This window comes from Apaloderma vittatum, unplaced genomic scaffold, assembly GCF_000703405.1.
Source record: "Apaloderma vittatum isolate BGI_N311 unplaced genomic scaffold, ASM70340v1 scaffold6151, whole genome shotgun sequence".
NCBI classification, from domain to species: Eukaryota; Metazoa; Chordata; class Aves; order Trogoniformes; family Trogonidae; genus Apaloderma; species Apaloderma vittatum.
In genome coordinates, this window is record NW_009700786.1 from 218,172 (window position 1) to 241,631 (window position 23,460).

General features: G+C 40.7%; 1 protein-coding gene across 1 annotated transcript in view; it reads right to left on the minus strand.

Moving 5' to 3' along the window:
- The window catches only part of PREX1 (phosphatidylinositol-3,4,5-trisphosphate-dependent Rac exchange factor 1), a gene marked incomplete at its 5' end in the record, with an annotated part of 92,429 nt that extends 71,742 nt beyond the window's left edge, over positions 1-20,687 (minus strand). The window contains 4 exons of the mRNA XM_009878870.1: positions 6,566-6,667; positions 9,916-10,020; positions 16,436-16,558; positions 20,616-20,687. Of these exons, the coding sequence (XP_009877172.1) occupies positions 6,566-6,667; positions 9,916-10,020; positions 16,436-16,558; positions 20,616-20,687 (402 nt within the window). The remainder of the gene's footprint in view (positions 1-6,565; positions 6,668-9,915; positions 10,021-16,435; positions 16,559-20,615) is intronic.
- Between the last annotated feature and the right edge of the window lie 2,773 nt (positions 20,688-23,460).

Genomic DNA, 23,460 nt, shown 5'->3' on the forward strand with positions numbered 1-23,460 from the left:
ACTCAGCGAAAAGTATATAACACAGGAAGATGCAAAGAAGTGGCGAGACGGATGATGAGCAAACAATGCAGACAGGTAGAGGAAACTAGAGGTTTTTTAAATGTAAACACAATTTCAGTATTTCCTAGAAAAAAGGATGTTATTCTGTTTAACTGATCTTTTTTAAAAAAAGAAGTCTGTGTCATCCTTCCCCATGTCCTTCCTTGCCACACAAAAATGACTGTTTGTGTACTTAAATCTGACAACCAAACACATGTTTGGCAGCTGAAGTTTACAAGGGTCTATATTTTAAAAATGCCTTCCTCCAATCTTTATACTCCTGAGTGGCTTAACATGGATTTTGCCCAACGAACATTAATATTGCGCAGTGACTAGTGCAAATCAGTGCTTGCCAGGCTGCCTCACCTCAGAGTACAAACCGGTGCATATATAAAACACGGTTTCCGAGATATGTCCATTGGTTATCTATGGAGCACCACAGGATTACAGAGATAAAAAGATAACAGATTTCTCTGCTTATCAGTTCAAAAAGTTGTGTTAATACACAGTTCAGCTCCAAATGTGCCTTTAAATATATATAAAACACCTTTCTGTGCATGTTTTATATTTATATTTGTACTTTACAGTTCTTAATATTTGACTGTATTAAAATTTATTTTCCACTTAAACTAACCAGAAAATAAGTGTTACACCATGCTCTAACCGTATACCTGCCAATCACAGCATGGGTTTTTTTGTTGTTCTGTATATCTTTGACATTTGTAATTTATGTCAGCATTTCTGCAGGGTAAAGACTAGACAAGCAACAATAAATAACAGTTTATATTCAATGTGCCATCAAATCTATGACACATGCTAAATTTAAAAGTAACAAAAATATGTTTCCAGTTTTATAAATATTACCAGTTATTTGCAATTACATATGAAAAGTATGGAAGGCAGAATATGATTTATAAATTGGCAGTGTTCCTTACAAATCTGTAGGGTATATATAAATTTTATGTACCACAGAGAGTTGCATTTCAACCAATGTCATGAATCTAGGAGCAACAGCACTTTTCTTGGGGGGAGAGGAACCAAAATCAAAGATTAAATATATTCGATTATGGCCAGTTAGAAGGTTCCTTAAATAGCTCTGAGAGAAATGGAGAGGGAGAAGAGGGAGGCAGCGAGTTACCGTTTCTTCATCCTTGCCATCTTTCCCTTTCCAAGGCCTGTGTGTGCCTCGCTCTTGGGCTTTACCTTTCAAGAGAATTCCAGATCTGGTCACTCAGCTTTTTTGCATCCAGGTTTTCCTTTCCCTCCTAGGGCCAAGAAGCCCTCTAGCACATGACACAATACAGAAGTACTGCCCTAAACCGTCCATGGAGTTGTGTCCATCACGAGATATTTTAAAGGATCAGAGATGGAATGTGCATTTCTGGCTGGAGTCTGAGCAACTCCTTAAGATGACAGACATGAAACAACCTCAGTGACAGCACTGGGCTATCAGTATCCGCTAGGGGTGCGGCTGTCATGTGCCGAACATTCCTCCTGTGCTGAGGGGAAAGAGACAGCAATCACTGCTCCTAATCCCCACCCCCAATGGCGTGATTAACTCATGATCACCACTCCCCTGGGGTTTTCTTCCTGAAATGCGCTTTATGAAGGGAAAAAGGCTATTTTTGTTCATATTGGTTTACACACCAGCTGCTTCTACTCTTAAGTAGTATGGTTCAGACTAATTAATAGAGTCATACAATTACTATTGATGAGACAGAGCTGCTTTAAACCAAAACGTTCTGTTAGAAATATTTCCTCTGTAAGCTTTCCAGTCTACCTACACACACTGGAGTTTTAAGTCACTCACACAGTACATGCTTTCAAGGTCTGTGCAGCATTTGCCTTTACTTCTTTTCTTCTTACCAAATGGTAACGCTCATCACTGCAAGCACTGTTTTGTTTTGCTCAAGCCTAGACCAAGCCCCTTTCTCACTTTTAAAGAAATTTTATAATGAAGCTCATTGCTAACGAATATTCAGAACTCCTACACCCGCAAATAGACTTCAGATCATCTACTGAAGTTTCACAGCAAGAAAAAGGAGTAGAGCTCACATCAGAGAGCTTTTAGTTTGGGGCTAAAACTGATTTACTGGTCAACAAGTTCTAGACTAATTTTCTTGCATGTTGCCTGAAGGAGACAAAAACTGTATTAGGGAGAAAAATAATAATATCATTACTTCTCTATTTGCACAGAGACAAGACACCACGGCTAGATTTGAGTGCCACCCTCTCACTCCTATACAATGCTTGCAAATTAGACAAACAACCTGTTACAGTCAGCTACTCCAAGATCATGAAAAAACAGAAACTAAACAAAAGTGGAATTTATCAATCATCATCATTTGTATCATTGTTCTGTCTACACCATTTGTTAGTTCAAAAAACCAAATAGCTTCACGAGAGGATGATAAAACATAAGACCACTAATTGCAGGATGCCATACCTGTTATTAGAAATAATTGGTAATATATGCTTAAAGTGTATCTGCACTTGGATATATTCCTGTGTATTGTTCCTAATTAAGTAATCCAAATTATCTCCACGCTAGATGTTAATATTTGGAAGAATACTCACATATGGTATTAATAAAAAAGTTATAGCATTTTAAATATGTGCCTTTTATCCTATTATTTAGGTTGACTTTCAAACACAGAAACTCTGAATTACTTTGTTCATACTATCTTTATCAAGCCTAACTACTTACCTATGCTAAATATTTATGCTGTAACAAGGTCACATGAAAGTTACCAGAATATCTGGATGTTCACAGACTCTTGCTAAAAACAAAGAGGAAAGTGGGATAGCTCTGGTCTATGACTTTTCTAATCAGTTGGAATACAATAGTATCTGTTTGCCCTGGGAATTAGATAAAATAAGATCCAATTCCCAGGAACACAAACCAGCTATTTCAGGAGCAATAACTGCAGTTCAGTAGCAAAGGGAGAACAAACACTTAATTTGACGGTTGCGTTATTTTTAAATCAACTCGTTCCTTGCTCCGAGAGCTGCATTTTCCTGGTCAGCACTAACAGAATCAGCTTGTATTTTCCCTTAGCTGTTCTGATGTCTGAAATATTTGTGTCCGCTATGGTAATTTTGTGCTAGCAAGTATCAAACAAGTCTTGAAGGTGATACACGTTATTCACTATGAATTCATTACCTCTGAGCATTAATAACGTTTCCTAACAAACAGATATTTTCTGAGCTGAGCAACCCCTAGCAATGGCACAAGCTCACTGACTGAGGTGGATTTGTTGCCTAACCAAAACGAAATTCCCCTCAGCTTTTTCTTAAAACTTCTATTTCCTGTCCAGGAAATTTCAAGTAGTGAACTGTGTGTGACTTATATTAGCCTGTATACAAAAAGAAATCCATAGGAAAAGGGAATGCAACATCATGAGACACCTCGTCACAGCTCTTCCCATTCGCTCCCGCCACGGCTATTTGTTCGAGATGGACACGTGGGTCTGGGTTCACCGCAGAAGGTGAGCACAGTGTTGGCATCAGAGGACAAATTTATCTTTATTCACCCACTGTGACTTGAAGGCAAGAAATGCTGTTCCAGTCTCAGGCTTGCTGGTCTTGGTTTTGGCTTTCAAATGGAGGTTTGTGCCACTGCACACATGTGAGAAAGTGGAAACCACCAGTTTATTTCCACAGACCAGTATTTTATCTCCAGAGCCCAATGACTTCAGTTACCATTGAACTTGAAAATATTTAAATTACAGTTTAGAAATATTTACTATGTTCTGGTGTTCTGTTTACTAATCCCCTGCAAAACAAATTCTTTAAGAAAAGTAGAACAAACTGGTTGATTTGTAGCTCTTACCACGCCTGATATAGAGCCCCACACCTTCCGAAAGATTAGCCTTAGAATGGTACAGAGGAATGGGAAGATTCAAGCTGAGGAATATTAAAATGTCACTGCATTGATGATGCAACTACCTTGCAATAAAAAGGTGTGCGTTTCTTTTAGCTGTGTTTCTGTAGCCAGAATGGCATTTAAGTAAAAGCCCTGAGAATTCAGGAAAATGTGTAGTATTGTAGGTTCTGCCGTTCTAATATTTTGACGAGCTTTTAAAACAGAACAGAGATTTTAATTTGCAAGTCAAGCTTCTGTCAATAGATAAAAAGTCTGCAGATTATCCAAACTTATTGAAGTCTACCACTCATAATCATGTTTTCCAAAAAAGCTTAGTAATTCAGCAGGTCTAATCAGCAACAAGTGATTCAGCAACGAAGTCATACTAAAGTCATACTAAAAAGAGAAAAACAAGAGGCACTGAGGTACAGAAGAAATGTAAGGAGTTCTTTAAGACAGCCATGGGCATGTCTTACAGTTCACATCCCCCGAGTGTGCTTGACAAATGACTGGTGGTCCTCCTACCGAGTCGTTGGGTCTGATACATGAAACCACACTGACTTCAGAGCTACTTCAAGCTTGTCAAAGACACAGAGCAAAATTTACTAAATGTAAACTGCTGACAGTGAGCTTTTAGTACGAAAAGTTCGTTAAAAACTAGGATAAAACTGGTTAAAGATAATTTTTAGATAAGCATAGCAAGAGTACACCTGATATTGACCACTCTGGTTGGATGAACATGGAATAAACAAGCTCTGCACCCATTAATGACTCCCTTCACACAACATGAAATCTGCAGGAGAGGAACGCTTCATCTTTTAGCAATGGTACAAACACAGAGACCGGTTCAAAATTTTATTTCCCCTGGTTAAAGTATCTTGGAAAATAGAAAAGGGATCTCTGTAAGGAACCAAAACAATCTCTGATTTTCAGTCTTGAACACACAGCTAGATAATAACCACAGAACACACCACAAAGTGAACACAAGAAAACACACATTATCAGGTCTTGGTCAGGAACGAATATTTTAAGGTTCCCATCCCCCCACTCATTTACCTTATCAGATGCCACAGTAACCCCCTTTCTGCACACACGGATGTTGCTCACAGTCATCGCGCACATTGACGGACTGAATAGGCACCAAATTCTCTCCATACTAACCTCAAGTAAACACAGTGGCCTTAAACTGAGGCATCGTTAGGTTTTCAGTTATGTCTACACAACCTGTCCTCTCTGAAGATAAATCAGAGCCGGAGTCAATTATGTGCTTTCCTGATCTAGGCGTCCTTGCCCTGTCTTGATTATTATTAATACCGAGGAAGAAATGGTCATGGTATTCTCACACAGTAGCTGCTCCTGCTATGCACCTAAATTCTGTGCGCATTTTGTTCAAACTGTAAGTGAACTCATTGATACATTGACTGGACTGATAGAATGGCTATATACACATAAATCTCAGTAGCTAGGTCCATAAGGAATGGTGTGTGAATGTCTGCTATAAGGTGGGTTTGTGCACAGCTGCACAGACAACAGATTGACTCCACCTGTAGGAAAGACGTATTTTGAAAATTCGTCTCTGAAAGATCCCGTTGGATGAAAAAAAATAAACATTTACCAGATAAAACAATTGCAAAAGGAACAACAAATCAGTACTGAGCTAACCAGCTTGCAGCTAGGAAAACCTTTAATCATGCTGAATGTATGGACTCAGCATTGCAATTGCTTTCCATGACATACAGCAGACTGGTGTGATAAGCCTGTGACCAAGAGAGCCAGCTCATCACAGAATTCTCCCTTTTTTCCACAACTCAGGAAGACACTTTTCTTTCAAAATATGAGGCAAATGCTTATATTTTTACTAACTAACTTTCTTTTAGTAAATGTAATGTTAATCTGACTGAGAAAGAGACTGACATCACTGAAGATCAATGGTTGCTAGTCAAGGCCACCAGTGATGCAAGGTATCCCAGAAACTGCTTTTCCCTGTTCTCTCTCCTTGTCCCCACCAGGCATATGACCCAGCCCTGACCCAAAGGGATGAGAGGCAAGTTAGCTCTTTTTAGGTCTTTGATTCTTTAGCTCCCACAGTAAAAACACTAGCAAGGCAGCCAATTAGCGCCAATTGCAGCAGTCATTTCAGCAATGACACCCGTCCATCGGGAACTTGTCTAAGACAACCAGTTTTCAAAAAGCCGCCAACAGCTGTCAGATGATACAGGATTTTGATTGTTACTGACCTGAACACATTCAAACTAGAGACCTCATGATGAAAGATGTATCCCATTCAGAGTTCCCAGAGCCATCCAGTCCCTCGGAACACTGACGCAATTCTATCTGAACACAGCTTTACAGGATGTGGCTAAAACAGCACTCACAAGTATTAGTAAACATCTGGAGAGAACTGAAGTCAAAAGGCATTAGCTAAGTCAGTGAGTTACCCTGTCTGGTTTACCCACACCATTACAAGACTTAGCAGCCTGTCAACATCAGCCAGCTCTTTGACTGTACCCATAGAAAGCTCTTTTCTTCAGAGAGGATCCAACTCTTAGAAGGGCAAACCGGGAAGGCAGCAGCGACAACAAGAGTCAGGGCTAAAAAAAAAAATGCATAGGCACTCCAAGAATAAAATAACCATGCGGAGAAATACTTTCTTTGGTTTACCTTAAGGAGAAGTGGATATTTGCAAATTCTCTGAATTGGAGTCAGCAGATAACCCTCTAGTGGAATGTCTGTCGTCTTCCTGCCTCCCAAAAGCATGCAACCCTATAATCAAAAAAGGAAAACAACGTTACCTCAGACACAAAGCTTTCAGATGCTCTTTGACATGATTTTGTATCCCTATAACACTCATTACAGTCAGAAAGCACTTTACCACCCCTAAGATAGAGGAAATGGGACTTCATTCACCACTGAAATACAGCCATCAAGTCTGCAAAGTTGTGCATCTGCTAAACAAAATTGCTGTGGATAACAGCACTTACGTAGAAAGGTATCTTCCCAGAGAAATATTGTATAGCTGGGGACTTGAAAAATGTCATAACAATGACAATCAGCAATCCTAGATGCATCATTACCTAAAGAATCCAGCCTCCCCCCACAACTGATACAACCATTTGTCTTTGTTCACTGTGTAAGTTTGCAGTGTTGGTCCAGAAAACTCTTGAAGGCTAAACCAAAGTCTACCAACTAGCAATCATACAATTAACTCTGGTCCGACCCTTATATCTGAAGGAAATCAAAGTGGAATTGAAACACATGAGTCATTTGCATCACATCCCCAATTCTCTGGCAAATCATTATGTCTAAGCACAGCTGGACAAACAGAACGGGTGCAACACAAGTTGCTGCTCGCCCAGCCGGAAAAAGCTATGGGACACGCAGGCAAGGCTACCTTGTAGGTAGGAGGTGCCAGAGGAAATTTAAGGAAACCAAGTTTTATTAATTCTGATGCTTATTTTTAAAAAAATTAATTAAAATAAAAATTGGGTTTCAGCATTAATTTTGTGAAGCCCTGTGACTTCCAAACAGAAAGAAGGTGAAGGGCATTTCTCTACCTAGAAAAATCACAACGCTCTCCCAGTGTTGTTTAAACACAGTAAGGAAAGGGACGAGTATTAGACCAATACACCAAAGAAATTCAAGGCAAATAGATTTTAGGTTGAAGAACAGAAAAAGCAACAGATCAAGCCTTGCACTACTCACGCAATGAGTTCATACAAATTTGGAGGAGTTGTGCATTCCCGAAGAATCATTTCACAGATAAATTTGTGCACACTACCTCAAAACAAGTGATGCTCAGCTTCTCAGTAAATTACAGAAATTCATTTCTCAGGATTGACATGGAAAGGGAGTATAAGAATTAGGTATGACATCGAAAAAAGTAAGTAATAATCTCCAGTCCTTGACCTGTCCTTATTTTGTCACAATAATCTGTAATCTCTGTGTGATGAACAACCACTGACCTACTGTAAGTTTTTTATGTGCTTCCCTGAAGACTCTCCTAGTGGCTGCTGCCAGATGGACTGCAGATTTCTTTCAGATAAACTGGTCTACATTCCTATGTTCAACCATGAATCTGGACAACTCTGCTCCAAAAATCACCCCAGTTGCAAACCTGCCTCGTCAGTAGAACTTGAAGTTTAAACTCAGTTCAGCCAAGATGTGCTTGCTTTGGGGCATCTCTGATAACATTTTCCCCTGTGACACGTGTGCTGTGGTTCAGACACACTCTGAAATTCAGTGGGTTTTTGGCTGTAGTTCAACAATCCTCCTCTTCAAGGAATGTTCACAGACATCATACATAAATCTCATTAGTCCTAACTGGTATTTTTACAGAAAATCGTCTGTAAAATAACCCTTCCCCAGGCTATTCTAGATCTGTGTTGTTGGCTACCAGCTCACAATGCTCCCTGTCCAATTTTCCAAGTCTCGAGTGATTCAGTCCTTCCCATCTCTTCTTTCAGTCCTCTCTCTAGCTCTGGGCTCAGAAACGCCCTTTAACACTTACTGATTTTTCAAACACATTCTGTACTTCAGCAGCTGTGAGGGGGCAACCAGGCCAAATCTATCCTCACAAGTAAAGCTCTGTATTTTAATGCAGCTTTCTCTGCATGGTGGCATTATAGCATTGGCTTTAGGAGGCAGTGGAGAAGGGAGGTCTGGAAGAAATTACAGCCACAGAAAAGGAGACACTTCAGTGTAGCCTCTCCTCCCATATTTACTGCTATTTTAAGAGTCTCTTGGATTCAGGTGCTGCAGCAAGCCACGGCAGACAGTGTGACATCCTTTTTGTGCCTCGTAATCAGTTTGCCAGCTGCTGCCAGTAACACAGACAGGAGGCTTTTGCCAATCCAGTGGAAGTGGACAACACTGAACGTTGGGCAGGATGGTGTTTACACGCACTTTTGTCTCCTCTTTCTCATTAGCTTCCCTCAACAGAAGCACCCAGAGGAACTCATGAACAAGAAAAGGGTCTTTGGTGACTCAAACTAATGGTGTAACAAGGTTCATTAAAACTTAGACATGACTAAGAGATTCTGACTACCCACTAGCAAAAGTGGTTGCCCCTGTTGCTCCCTCCAAGGCCTATATTTTGTGGCTAAAAGAATGCTCTGGCCCTGCTTGTGACAGATATCTATGCAGAAGTTTTCTTGTGCTGTACTCTATCAGGAAAAAGCAGACCTTTGGCAGAAAGGAAAAAAGAAAAGCAGATCCTTTGAAAAAGGCAGCCTTAGAATTTACTAAGAAGCTACTTCGCCAAATTAGTCCCTCACCTAATGTGAACTCCATTCCAAATGCCTGTCCATGGCCAGGAAAATAAAATACACAAAAATCAAGCAGAAGGCAAGGAGCAGAACTATTCAAGAAAAGAAAGAAAGAAAAATAAGGAAAGTTGGGCAGAAGGTACTGCCTACTCATTGTTTCTCCTCCAAACCCAGCCTTCATAGAGGCAATTGAGGGCTGTATGCCACAGTCCCTCCCAACACAGACCATGGGTCGGAGAGGGAATCTGGTCATTTTTGATACAAGCAGCAATGACGCAGTCAAAACAATTCATCCAGACTACATTTCTTGCCCACAACTGGACTCATGGGGAAAAGGGTGTCAGAAGTAGGCCTCATTTTTCTGGTGGGTCTGCAGATGGCGAATTGCAGATGGTCAGAGAAGTGAGCAGGGAATCAGATCCACCGGGAACTAGCCACAGCTCTGCTGCTGACGCACTGCATTACTACTTTCACAATGTTTGCTCAAATTTTCCGTTTCTTCTTTTTCTTAAAAAAACAACAACAAAAAATCTTCCTTTTTTCCAATGAAATCACTCATACCAGAGCTCTGCTTAGTTCTGAGCCTCAACTCATCAATGATTTCAATATCTACCCATCCTGAGTGCTGCATACCTGGAATAGGTAACATCTGAGAAATCCTTGGCGTTCCTGGGATACCAAAGAGTTATTATGAGTACAGTGAAGAAGTCATAACATCAAGCCAAGAGTGCTAGAGAAGGTGCTTACCAGAAGGAATGCTCTCACTGCTGGGATCTTGTTCAATTCCATCAGTAGTCTGAGTGCTTTCTCATGGTTGCTACAGTACTCTTCATATACAAAGAATTTGTCTTTCTGCAAGGAAAAACATAGTAACTTATTGACTCAGACAAAACTGGAGTGACTATTTTGTCACAGCCTGATATCAAATTCTTTACAAAGGAGTGTGCATTCAGAGTGGCAGTGGGGTTGCAGTTTGCATCAAGTGCACGATACTCCTCTAACGTGAATAATGTGCAATGTTCCACAAACTCCTAACAGACTCTAAGTTAACATGAGCTTTTTGAGCACAGAGAATTCCAGCACTTTTCCTTTTAATGCATCACTGAAATAATATATTCTTTGCTGCAAGAATGGATTTTGCTATCTTAGGGATACCTGCATGTGTGTCAGGATATTGCAGCACAGTAGCCAGGAGCACAGTAAAGTCAGGAGCACGGGGGCTGACATTTCTGAGCTGTGCAGCAGGAAGAAAGTAACTGGGAAGACCCAAGGCCTGGAAGAAGCTCAGAGGTCTGGAGGGGAATTCTAACACAAAGTAACCAGCTGGAAATCCACTGCTCTTCAGGGCTGAGAGGGAAGCCCCATTTTTGTGTTCTGAAACAACCAGCAGACTTCACTATTTTCGACAGCTAACCACTGCGTTACCTGTCCATAACACTTTCCCTAAGTGGAAGAATTCCATCAAATGCATACAAAAGAACCAACATATTACAGAAATTAAAGGAAGGAAAAGGTAGCTTCACAACTACATCGAGGTACGTACAGTGGAACATGTCATATCCACCAGCACATGCAGTGGAATGAAATCTCCTGTTAGGAAACAAGGGTCAGCTGGCAACACCAAGTTCTGCTTTACTGATCTCCAGAATCACAGACAGAGCAACTTCTAACTAAATGATCAGAGATGCTGAACCCATTGCAAACACTAGATATGCGGATACACTGAAATGATTCACAAAAGAAGCAGTAACAACTATTTCCATGTCTGAGAAGATCAGGCAAGGAGTGAGCTGATCCTGTCAAGGCTCTTGGGAAAGGCTGCACTCTCAGCAGCTGTGTTGTGAGGTTCCAGCACTGTGTTCACTGGAATAAAAGGGAGGGTCAGTCAGAAGTCAAGACACCCATCATTTTTCGGGTGCTTGCCACAATAGTAGTTTCCTTCCTGGTTCAGACCAGCTTCCATGCCACACTGCAGTGTCCCACAGAGGTACTCAGACAAGCTACTTGGCATATCAAAAGTAGTTTAGATGCCTGCACGTGGCACTCTGCCAGGGAAAATGTGTAAGGCCTTCCAGAGCTGGCATCTTGGGGCACTAGGCCATGCAGACAATGCCCTCCAGAGTTTGTTGTGACATTCACATTATTAATTGTCTAGGATCCTGGCATGAAAATATTCTACCTGAACCTTTTCATCTCCCCAGAACTAGGAAATTTATTTGTTTTGAGTTTTGACTGGAATGCTAGCACTCTTCAGAGATGTAGAGTTTCCTGTATGAGCTGAAGATACTTGTAGCATCTAACTACTTCTAAGATAGGTCATAGAGATGCAAACAAAAATCTACTGTCAGCTGAAGGGGTTAAGTAACATGAATCCATGGGAATACAGCCGCACTCAGTGGGCATTCCCTTCACCATTGTCACATGCAAAAGAAGTTGTGTTAATATTTGTTTAAGAGAATTCGGCACTCTAGTCAGATGCTGAATAGCTAGGTGTACGTGCTCAGAAACTGTAAAAATGCTTCTGCACTTGGTTTATCACTAACCTAGTGATTTTTTCCTCCCTTTCTTTGTACTTCCAAAGGAAGAATTGAGAATAGATACATGTCCACACAATACAACAATGGTACAAAGCAAAAAAACCAACAGCCACAGAGAGTATGGTGCAAAGAGCTGGAATGCAGATGTTCAAGACTTTTATCCTTCACGTACAGCTGTTCATACTAATATTGGCATTTAATACCAGGAAGCTGAAAAGAAACAAAGGCTTCTGACCACCAGATGCAGGAAAAGGCAGGGCTGAGTCCACAGCACAATAGCAAAGAGGCAATTGAGCAGCACAGGATTGTTTTCAGCCATAAAAACTGGAGAGTTACAGAATGAGAAGACAGATATATGAGTTTCTCCTACATTTCCTCCTCTCACCTCTCCTCAACTCCCCGGATGCACACAAACAGCATGCTTGAAACTAAAAATAGTAACCATTAACACTACAGCATCCGTTACATCAACGCACACAAAATGTCATTGCTCAGGTTTCTGACTGCAACTTTGAGTGCCTGGATTTTTGGGAGGTTATATTTAGATCGTGACAAAATCCATTTGCTCAAACTCAAGTCAGTACAGTAATTATACAGAAACCAGAGAGCTTTCATCAAGTTTATTCCAGCTGTCCTTCATGCATGAGGCCCACAAATATGAGAACTATGCTTTAAATTACTCAGTGACTGAAGTGTTTAATTTCCTCTCTGAGTGACATTCAGTCCTGGACTCTCCCATCCCCTAGTGAGGAAATTATCAGTTACATAATTACAGATGTTAACCCAGGAATTCTGAACCTGCAGTTACTCTATATTAAAGTGCAATTACGGTCAGAGATGTGACCACATAAGAATGGCACCTTCTTACTCAGCAGATCTGCTGGATACACAGCTAGACCTTCTGATTTTGGTGACAAAAATAAGCCTGTACTGTTCTTAGTTTGGTTAAAATAAATCTTTAACCAATAGTTTATTCTCCAAATATGTTATTTTGGGTACATTAGAACTGCCCACAAATTAGTGCAAATTTGAAAATAGTTTTAACTAGAAAAAGAAAATAATACATTTGGGAAATTGTAACAATTTTATTTGGACATATTTGTAACAAGCCATGGCATTTTCTTGTTCCAAAGCAAAGCTGAAACCAATTTTGTCAACATGTAAAACCTAAACAAAACCAAAGTCTCAAGAACTTAAGATGCCTGATGACCTAGACAGTAGAACTAATCACTCCTAAAAATGAGAAGAAAACACATTTCCCTTTAACAAGTTTCTAGCTATTACATCACCAAACCTCTAGCAAGATTTGGTCAGACCCTGGAACAGACTGCCTAGGGAGGGGGTTGAGTCGCCATCCCTGGATGTGTTCAGGTGTCGTTTAGATGTGGTGTTGGGTGATTTGGTTTCGGGGTGACCTTGTAGTGTAGGGTCAGTGGTTGGACTTTATGATCCCAAGGGTCTTTTCCAACCTGAACTGTTCTATGATTCTATGATTCTATGGCAGTATCAGAAATGAAGCATCTGCCAATTCTCTGTCGTTCGGTTCTGCAGACGGTCGTACATTTTCATGACCTGCACAAGAGCCTGTGCTGATGAGGTGCAATTATTCCAAGTTAGGTCTACATGCTCTCTTTGATGTTAAAGAGATGCCATTTTGTTTAAGGATGCAGCTTCAATTCTGAATGAATGTTTAAGTGCAATCTTTATAGTCTCTTATGGTCATCCTGAACTGCAACTCCAGAAGAAATTCTGGCACCGAGTATGAGACAATGAACTCCTCATGATCGTCTGATCAAATGAAGTACACTAGGGCAAACAATGTCCATCTTCCGAAGCAAAATTATGATACAGTGAAATGTAGAGAAAACACTAAAAAGGCAGTGCCTGGAAAAAAACAGCATTTCAAGAATTCTCAATCTATTCACCAAATTTATGAGCATTTTTAACATTAAGTCTCTGAAGAACAGCACCTGCACTGACATCTGGGTGCTGACAAGGACTGGATTCGTAATCAGGACTAAGAAAGACCTTGCGAGGTGATCTTTACAGAAGATACACTGATACAGTCAAGATTCACAGGCCTTACACCACTTCCACACTGCGAACGTCGCTGATGAAAAAGCAACATTGAGGGTGTCCTTCCCAGAACTTGATCTCAGTGCACTGTAGCAACAAGAGAACCTCATCCAAAATGAAAGACCAAGGAAATGTTACCCATGTTACCCCAGGTGAACTGGCTACAACATGCACTCTGAAAAAAGCTTTGCTGCTGTACTGCAGGAGAGCATCACTGGAAGAGAACAGTTGGCTTCTGCTCCAGGAAATCCTATGTGTGCTGCAGTGGCTTACTGTAGTAGCAAAATACTGTACACCATTTCAGAAAAACCTCAAACCAACAAGCTGGTTTCAGCATCACAGGAGCACCTTCAGGAGTGTTGTTTCTGAGGCAAAGGGGGTTTAGTTAATGCTTCTGCTTCATCAGAACGATGCCAATTAGGGAAATGGACCTTTGGAAGCCTGAGTAGAAAGGAACCAAAGACTCACTCTGAACCACAGTCGTCACTGGCTGGAGACTCACTTTGGAAGCTTTTACTGTGACAGGGCACAAATCCCACGTCCCTCACTCCCAAATACGCACCCTGAACCACAATCTACATGCAAGGACAAATTATTTCCTCTTCTTCTGATAATCTTCTGTTGACTTGAAGTACCACAACACCCCTAATGGTATTTCTACATTTCCTTAAGGTAATTATGGAAGATATCAGCTTTTTCTACATACTCCAAATTGAATATATGTTCTACTTCCTTCTGCATAAGCTTTCCCAGGGGATCACGAAAGAGTTGATGTACACATTATGTGCAACGCTCTCCACAGTCAGCAATGCAAGCTGATCTCAAACTGCCCCTATCTGAGGACAAATTCTCACCACCACTAGTCCCTACACACTACTGTTTCATAATTTCGGTATCATGCATATTGATAAATAAGAAACATTACATAATTATTAGATTTAACAGTAATAAATTTACAAAATTCTGTGTTCACATACAAGAAAACATTGACCAATGAATATATAAACGAAGACTGAATTCAGTCAAATGACAGGATGTTAACATTCCTGGTTATTTAGTGCCACTCTGTAACACTGTAGACAATCTGACAGCATCACTTAAAAACCCTCTAATTTCGATACCCTTGCTAATGAATACTAATATACTAGTACAACACATCTTGTTAGTAGACAGTGATTCTAGTGGGTATTCAAGGATTTAACTAAGATCACCAATGTATTTTCAGCAGCTGACAGTCAGTCCTCACATCTGACATAACTTTTGTCTCAATGTAACACTTTCAGCACTATTTTAATAATTGTCACAGCGTAAATAAAAATTGAACAAGGGGAGGTAGTTGGTAAAGCTCTGTGAGTAATGAATGGCTGTATAATTGCTGTCTACTCAAACCTGATAAACTGCAAAAGCATGAATTTTGATTATGAAGGCATAATAGAACATACTTTGATAGGAAATTGGCCTGTGGCCTAATGCAGTTAATAAGAATTTGAAGACATGGCTATTATGTATGTGCTTTCTAATTTTCAAACATCTCAGGAGGGCTGCTCCAAGCAAAAAAAAAAAAAGTGCAACTTCAAGTTATTATACATCTACATTAGGTAACTTTGCATTTAAATGAGTCCAGCTTATAACTAGTTGTATATAATAACTGGTCTTGCATATAGATATTGCTCTTTATACAGATTAGTCAAAGGATGGCACACATACATGATAGAAAATCAGGCCAAGTTAAACAAGCAAAAAAAGAAATTTCTACTGTAGGAAGAATATCACAGTGTAAGAAACAAATTACAATGAGAGAAGCAATGGCAGGATCCTAAGCTGCAACTGCCCGATCCTCAGCGTTGGTTTGTGCTTTCCTGTCTCACCCAGCAGTACGGATCTGATGGGATCAGTGTGGCACGCATGATCATACTACATATTAGGAGAATATATTACATATTAGGAGAATAAATAAATCAGTTATCAGGCATCAAGTCAGATGACACAAAAGTATCTCATCAAAATGTTCTAAACAACACGGAACTGGCAGAGTGAACTTGTATCATATGACTGCTTCACTTTTTGCGTCCCTGGCATTCTTGAGCCAGCACTACGAGTTTAAAAGGCAAACTTTACTTACTTTTGAGCTACAGAATGCAGATATTTGTTTATTCCATGGTAAAAGGCTGCTTGTTTTAACTGGAGCTGCATTTTAGCAAGATGAACCGTCGCACACTACTTTCCATTTATTGAAGGATAAAGACACTAACTACTGTAAATTATGTATTGTCCTTTGGTTTTAATTTCCATCTTTGTGGGTTTAAAATTTTAAAATATATACAACTATTATTCATTTACTTGTTCCACTTTTGAAACATGTGGAATCAAAGCAGACATTCTCAGCAATAAAATGTGATTAGCTGGGTGAGGAAAAAAAAGGAAAAAATATTCAATTGGAGAAGGAAGAGTTTCTAAAAATACCTCATGGTTTGATGTGGCTTCCATTGTTCTAACCTCATTCACAAGTTTTTCCCACCCTACCTACAACTTCCATGCAAGACACACATTGTCCCAGTATTGCCACTAGCCGTAGGGATTAGGGCTAGCTAAGGGGCATGGGAGCTTATGACAGGAAACTGCACTTTTAGATAGCGTTAAGTGATTGTACTTACAAATTTTAAGAAAACATTTCCCAGTTCATGCTGAGACTGAGGTTCTGGTTGTAAACAAAATTCCAGGGCAGCCAGGAACTCCTTGTGAACACCGAGAATGTCTTCAATGTTAGAAAATAAGATCTGAAACAGAAAAAGAAAAAAACTGCTGGCTATTAATATATTTGTGAGTGTTTTGTTAAAGTAGTAGCACCAAAATACTGTGGCTCTAGACTTGCCATGATAGGATCTGAAGCACAGACAGGGACTTACACAGAATTAATTACACTGTACTTGTTTGTTTCCTGGCCTCCTACAGAAATCTTTATTGCTACTGAAGTACTGTTGTAAATGGAGGTTACACTTCCAGATACCTGAGCATCATGAATGTGAGAAACCACTTTCAAGTCTAGAGAAGATTTCCTCCTATGAGATCAGCTGGGTGAATGGAATCGCAAGGACTAAACCCACTTTGCAAGAGATAGGAGGAGCGAGCCATTTTTCTTTCCTTTCCATGCATTAGAAATCACTTTCTGGAAGAAACGGACTTGAAACTATCACACACAAAGACGCATCTGTAAATAACAAACCAAACCTCTGCCACCTGGGATCAGCATCTCACTGACTGGAGGATAGAATAGCATAAAATGGTTGCAAACCACAAGCACAAAATTTTAGAGTTCCCTTTACTGATCTCCGTGGGTCTAAAAAGAGTACGTAATGGGATAGAGGCTCCTAGTTTAGAAGCACACTAGAAGGTAATCGTGCAATCTCACAGCAAAATGATCCCTAGTGATTTGACGTGCCAAGGGGAATAAACTATCAGTGTGAAAGGTGCTATAAACTCATAAGCTTTGTAAGTCTTGAACATTTTCATGCAAAATACTAGAAGAAAGCGTGAATACACATATAGGAAAAGGAACGCTACCTACAGAGGGGGAGAAGTCCTGACACATGGTGGCACAGCCATCAGCATGAACAGCTGCTGGAGGAAGGCCTCAACAGGCAGAGCAAATCCTGGAGTCTGCAGCGACATACATATTGCAGACAACACTTTTGATCGCTTTGCTTTACTGACACCACTTGCAAGTAGATCTGCGGTGCGGTCAAACCAGCTCTCACACTGGAAGCAGCCTCTCACCTCTTGCACAGTGAGCGACTCCTCTGAACCCCAAAAGCATGACAAAGCACGACAAAGTCAACCTTCATCTTCCTGGCATTTAGCGTGGGAAGTGATTGACCCTAACAGCCTCCAGCACTTCCCAAAGCACCTTCTTGTAACACTAACCTTTCTACTTGATGCAGTGGAATTTATTCACCAGATACAACAGTGAATCAACCTTGTGGCTGGTGTTGTGGCAGTAATTAGAAAAACAATCTGTAAATTAAGTCTAATAATGAAAGATGGAAATGAAACCTCAATTCCTACTTTAAAAACCAGTTTCTGGCTTTGCAGGAGTAGACAAGATCAGGAATTCAAGGACAAGATCAGGAATTCAAGGACAAGATCAGGAATTCAAGGAACTTTCTTCTCTGCATGTACCTAGGTTCAACTCTGTACTTTCTGTTATTCAAGGATGGGCAGAGCATTTCTCTCAAAACTCCTCCTGCTGGCTGGCTGCACGCACAGAGCAGGACCTGTAGCATCTTCCTTGTCTTTGCTCCCCACTCACTTCAGGAATACCAAGACATTCACCATCATTATTGTGTATTTGTGCCTCGTAGCTCCTTTCTAGCTCTGAATAAACCAAAAGATTCCAACGCACAGAACTTGCACTTATGGTTTCTGAACCAATATAAATGAGAGGGAGCTAGGACCATTTCACTTCTTCCAGAAAACTTCCCATGCTATTTCAGGCAGAGCATGGGATGGTTCTGTCACATGGCTGAAAGTGATGTGATGACACGGTAGCCTCTGCCTGCACGGCTTTGCCAAAAGCTGTGCCAAAAGGGATTAACAAGGAAAAGGAAAACATCTGTCAGGGACGATTTTATCCTTCACGAGCAGTCTTCGGGGGGCATTTTCTGATCCCAGGAGTATCTGTGAAATCTAATGAATTCCATGGTGGTCAGCAGATATTTGCTTGCAGCAGAATTCACAAATAAGAAGAGTGACTTGAAAATCAAGGCAGCAGAGAGACCTTGACTGCATGTGCTTCTATATCTAAGACAGACTTATCATTTATAAGCCTCGTGAGGATCTGTCTGGCAGCTTGTGAACACCCTCAAGTTGTACTGCTCTCAGTCTACCGTAGCAGTAAAATGACATCACCGCCCTGCTGCGAGTGTAGCACAATACTAATACATCAATAGAGTTATCCCTGCACGAGGCAGCAAGTAAAACGACCAATGTTTTTTTATAATGTTGCTGCAGCTGTTAGTCACTGGAGTACTGGTAAAATCTGGGCCTGGCATAGGATTCAGTGTGGTCAAAGACTACTGAATTCTCCAGTGCTTAGTGACAGCACAAGAGAAACCTGAAAAAATAATACAGGGAGCAATAGCCCAAGTTATCCTACCAAGCACTTTCTCCTTTTGCTCAGAGGGGAGTGACTGCCAGAATACACTGTATTTTCCCCTAGACATTTCTGCTGCATGAAAAAAACAGAGGAAAAGACAGGCTTTTCCTTACATAAGCTGCCAAACCATTTATGCAGTCTCTGCTACCATCTTTGCTGCTTTCAGGCACCTCACAGCTCTCTAGTGATTCAAGATTCATAACGTTAGCAGGGAGAGTTACCAGAAGTCCCAACACCATCTTGCTTGTCCTGCCTCTACCAGCAATGAAGGAGAAAGGAGAGAGAAAGAAAGAAAAATACCTGTCAAGTGAAGGAAAGACAAAAAAATTATTCAGGTTAGGGGAAGAAGGGGGGGCAAGAAGAGGAGATATATTGAGTCTGATTAGGAAAACTGTGCCTTTGTGGTTTTATTTCACTAGCAATAGGCACAGATCCTTTATTACTGAAGAGAAGCTCTTCTATTGAAAGCAGGCTATTGTAATAACAATAATAAATGAGGTGGCCTCAAAAAGACCCCACAGGCACTCCAAGAATGACATAAGAATGAAGCGGTACTTCCCCAGAGGAGTTTGATGAAACTTCAAATATAAATACATTAAAATCAGCACAGAACATACAGATTCTTCTGCTCAAGCTTTTGTGGGCACTGTGATAATTAATAATTAATATCCACTTTGATGCTATATGAATAATGTTAGAATAATAACTTTCAGCAACATCTGCAGCTGTTCATCAAATTGGCAAATAGTTGTGTCAGTGAAATGAAGGAACTAGCCCTGGGAAACACATGCCAAGTGCAGTAGCGCTGGCTAGCGTGACACACCTGTCACTGCTGTGCCCTGCTCCTACAGGTGTAAAGGGCTGAGTTTCTGCTGATTTAGGAGCTACAGGATCAAAACCAAGCCCAGTAAGTGGGCTTCTGATGGCAAACTGCACTCGGTCCCACTGACTATGAGGTTTCACTTGCATATGTGTACAAAGAAGGTTTCAGTTTCATATGTATTAGTGTAAAAAGAGAGTTTTTAAGCCAAGTTACTACAAGAAAGTGCTGCTTGTATTTATAATAATGAACAAGGTCTCCTGTGACCATAGACATTAGAGGAGTTAGTACAGCACAGCTCTGTGTTCCATGTCCCCTCTCTTCAGTGCAAAATTCACTCAGGAATCTCCTCATGCATGGGTCTCAGCCTACTTAGTCCTCCCACAAGAACTCAGATTCTTTCCCGCTAGAACACAAATGAATATTCCTGCTTGCTCATAAGCCCTATCAATTTCAGATTTGTAAAAGAGAGCAGATACAAACGGGCTAACTGGATTCTGTCAAGCAAAATAGTCAAGGGCTGTGCATTCCCTACTTTCCTCTCAAAGAAATTGAAAAGGCCTCTCTGTTCTTTCATTTCATAAATCTTGCTAAAAGTTCATATCTCTGACAACGCTACACTGTTGTCAAAATTTACTGAAATTAGCTAGTGAGATGAAAAATTGCTAGAATATGACAGCTATACGAACGGGCAAACACATTGATAGATAAACTGTCAACATGAGCCTCTTTTCCTTAGGGATCCAGTTTAATAATAAGCATCAATATGACATGAGAATATTTGGTATTCATATCCCTGAATCTAGCCTTTCATTACCTACCATTTTCCTCACCAAGAAAATGAGGAAGACAGAAGAAATACCTTAACATTCTCCTCCGTTATGTACTTCTCAGCTTTGTCCACAGCATTCTGGCGGATTCGGTGAAGAAACGCCTGCAGAGATAAAAAAATATTATGCTTGATACAGTTTGATTTCTCCCTTTTATATCCTCTAGGTGCACCTGACTACCTTTAAGACTGAAAGAATGTAAACATTTACCAAATCACCACCACAGTGCTCAGACTCAGGGCAACACTGACTTTTCCTACATTGTTGGGCTTTGCCTCTTAATAAATGTCTTCCCTGCGTTGAAACTTTTTAGACTCAAACATCTGTTACTAACAATAGATTACAGAGAGGGTCTGTTTGTCTTTTCTTTGAAGGTTTCCCTCTCTCTAAGATAGAGCTGTTTTGACTTCAGGAGGCAGCGTGCCTGACGCACATCAAGATGTATGTCAGCAACAAGGACCGCAAAGACCAACAAAAGGACATTCAAGGTGCTGGAGCTGAGGCACGTCAGAGCTACGAGATGGGGTTATGGACAAGTTCAACAGACTCAATACATGGAGAAGGAAAATGGAAATCGCCAGACAGTGCCTGGGACACATTATCCTTACTATTTGTTGTATCTTATTTTTTCAGAAAAAGACAAAATAATGCTGGACCTTTTCGGCTAGGCCAGGTTTCCCCCTCCTCCAGCTCTCTACAACTTTGGCTTTACGAGGCAAATCAATAAAAATCTCCACAAGGACAGAGATCTGAATTATCAGCCTTCAAAGCATAACTCTGGCTACTGGGAGTCAGGACCTACTTGGATTTGCACCGAACATACCAAAAACATACTTGACTCAGTGGGAAGGCTTTAGCACAGCACACTGCATGGGATTTCTACCTTGTCTCCACTGCTTTAGCAACTATTAGCTATAGGGTACTTCTGAACCGAGAGCAGGGAATTCTACCTTCCACAGGTATCAGCAGGGAGAGAAGTAAATACTTGAGGGTAAGACAGAAGGGAAGCCAGTGAGGACACCATTTGCTGTGATAAACTGCCTGACCCACGCACAGAAGGGCAGAGGGCTTTCCTCTCTGTTCTTGCTAGTGGTTTCTAACATGCCTGATACACAAAGGAGTGAGCTCTGTGCTGTGAACACAGGAGAAAAACTTTTCTTACCCACCTGAGACAGAGAGGGGAAGTGGGTAATTTCTTTGTGTTTGTGGTACAAAGCACCTTTGTTACAACTCAAAAGGCTTTTTTAAAAGTTGAACTATTCCTGAGCAACGCCCATGTCAGCTGATGTACACTCAGCTTTTGCTTTTTTCCTTTTGCCTGTTGGGATTGGCAGCAGCTTACAACCTGATGAGCAGCAATGTCACCAAATCAGACCTGGAGCTTACAGAATGCCTTCACCTCTGGTATTTTGTTTGGAAGACAGTGAACACGTCCCTCTGCCTGACTGCCAGCACTAAAAGGGACACATCTCTCTTTCTGCTTAGCCATGGACCTCTGTCACTTGTCAGCCATTCACACGTTACAGGACAGGCATCAATGACAAAGTGAGATTAATTAACGAGGCACACAATCCCTACATTTGTTTTCAGCTCTGGATTCTCAACTTGCTTTTGAGCCAATTTCAAGGACTGTAACTATGTTGGCTCCTCTTCTACTGCTAAACAGAAAGGAGATCCTGGCTAGATCTGAAGAGCTTGGAGCAGATTGTGTTGACTAAGCAGCCTGAAGAACAGAATCCTGCATTAAAGGGACAGGACATGCCTGCCAGGAGCAGAAGATGCATTTTGTAAGAACCAGCCAGTCCACCTTGCAAATAATCTGGCCAGGAACTGCTGCAACATTAATACACTGTCCGGCACCTTGGCAACTGTGAGGAAACTGCCTGAGACTAAGTGTTTAGCGTGATGACTAATGGCAGGAGGATTGACAGGAATAGCTGTTGCCCTCCCACTTCAGTGTCGGGTGTGATATCTGAGCATTAATAATCAGGCATGATTTTAATATGGTGTACTACCTCATACAAGTCACTCATTCTCAAAAGATAAGCCAGGCAGAGCCTTTGCCTTGCTTTTAATCACAGTCCTGTTTGGAGACAACAAATCCAACTGGAATGATTAATTAATCTACACAATTAGAAGCTCCACTGGTGACTAATAGTTACCTGCATATTAGTCCCAGTATGGCAGATCTAATAATAGAAAGCCGGTAAACAAAAGTGCAAATCACATTAGCTGTTACAGGCTAGTCAATAAAAAAAGCAGAGTCTGTGTTAATCTAAAAACCAGCTTTTCTGTGACGCTTGTCTGAAAAGATCATTTGATGTGAGTGCGAGAAAGGGAGAAAAAGAGAGAGCAAAATCAAACGAAAAATGAGAAAGACACAGAGGCAGGGAGAGAGTAGAAAGGATGAAAGACATAAGTGGGAAAGAAGCAGTCAACTTTGTAGATAGTTTGTCAAATCCCTACAGCCCCTGATTTGTCTTGATGTGCATGAACAGCGGTCTCTCCAGTAATAATAAAACAAGACTGTTACAAGAGATTTTGGTTCTAGAAACTTGGTAGACTACTTTCCAAAATGCAATCCCCCTAAAAAAATATCAAAACTTAGTAAATGCAGAACTATTTGTTCCCAGTTTTTAGTATCTTCTCAGGTGCAAACAGAACCTTTTGCAACAGAGTCATTCCAATTAAAAAGCATGATAAACACGAGCTATTAAACAGCAGCTCCTACAGCTAATGTCGCATGCCCTGTTCACATGACAACACCACTTTCCTTCCAAACCACTTCTAGCCTGGGAAAAGGAGTCCTTTTCCCAGAGATGCTGTTGAGACATTCAGGTCAGTGTTTTCCAAACTTCAATTGATTATTTTTTTTAT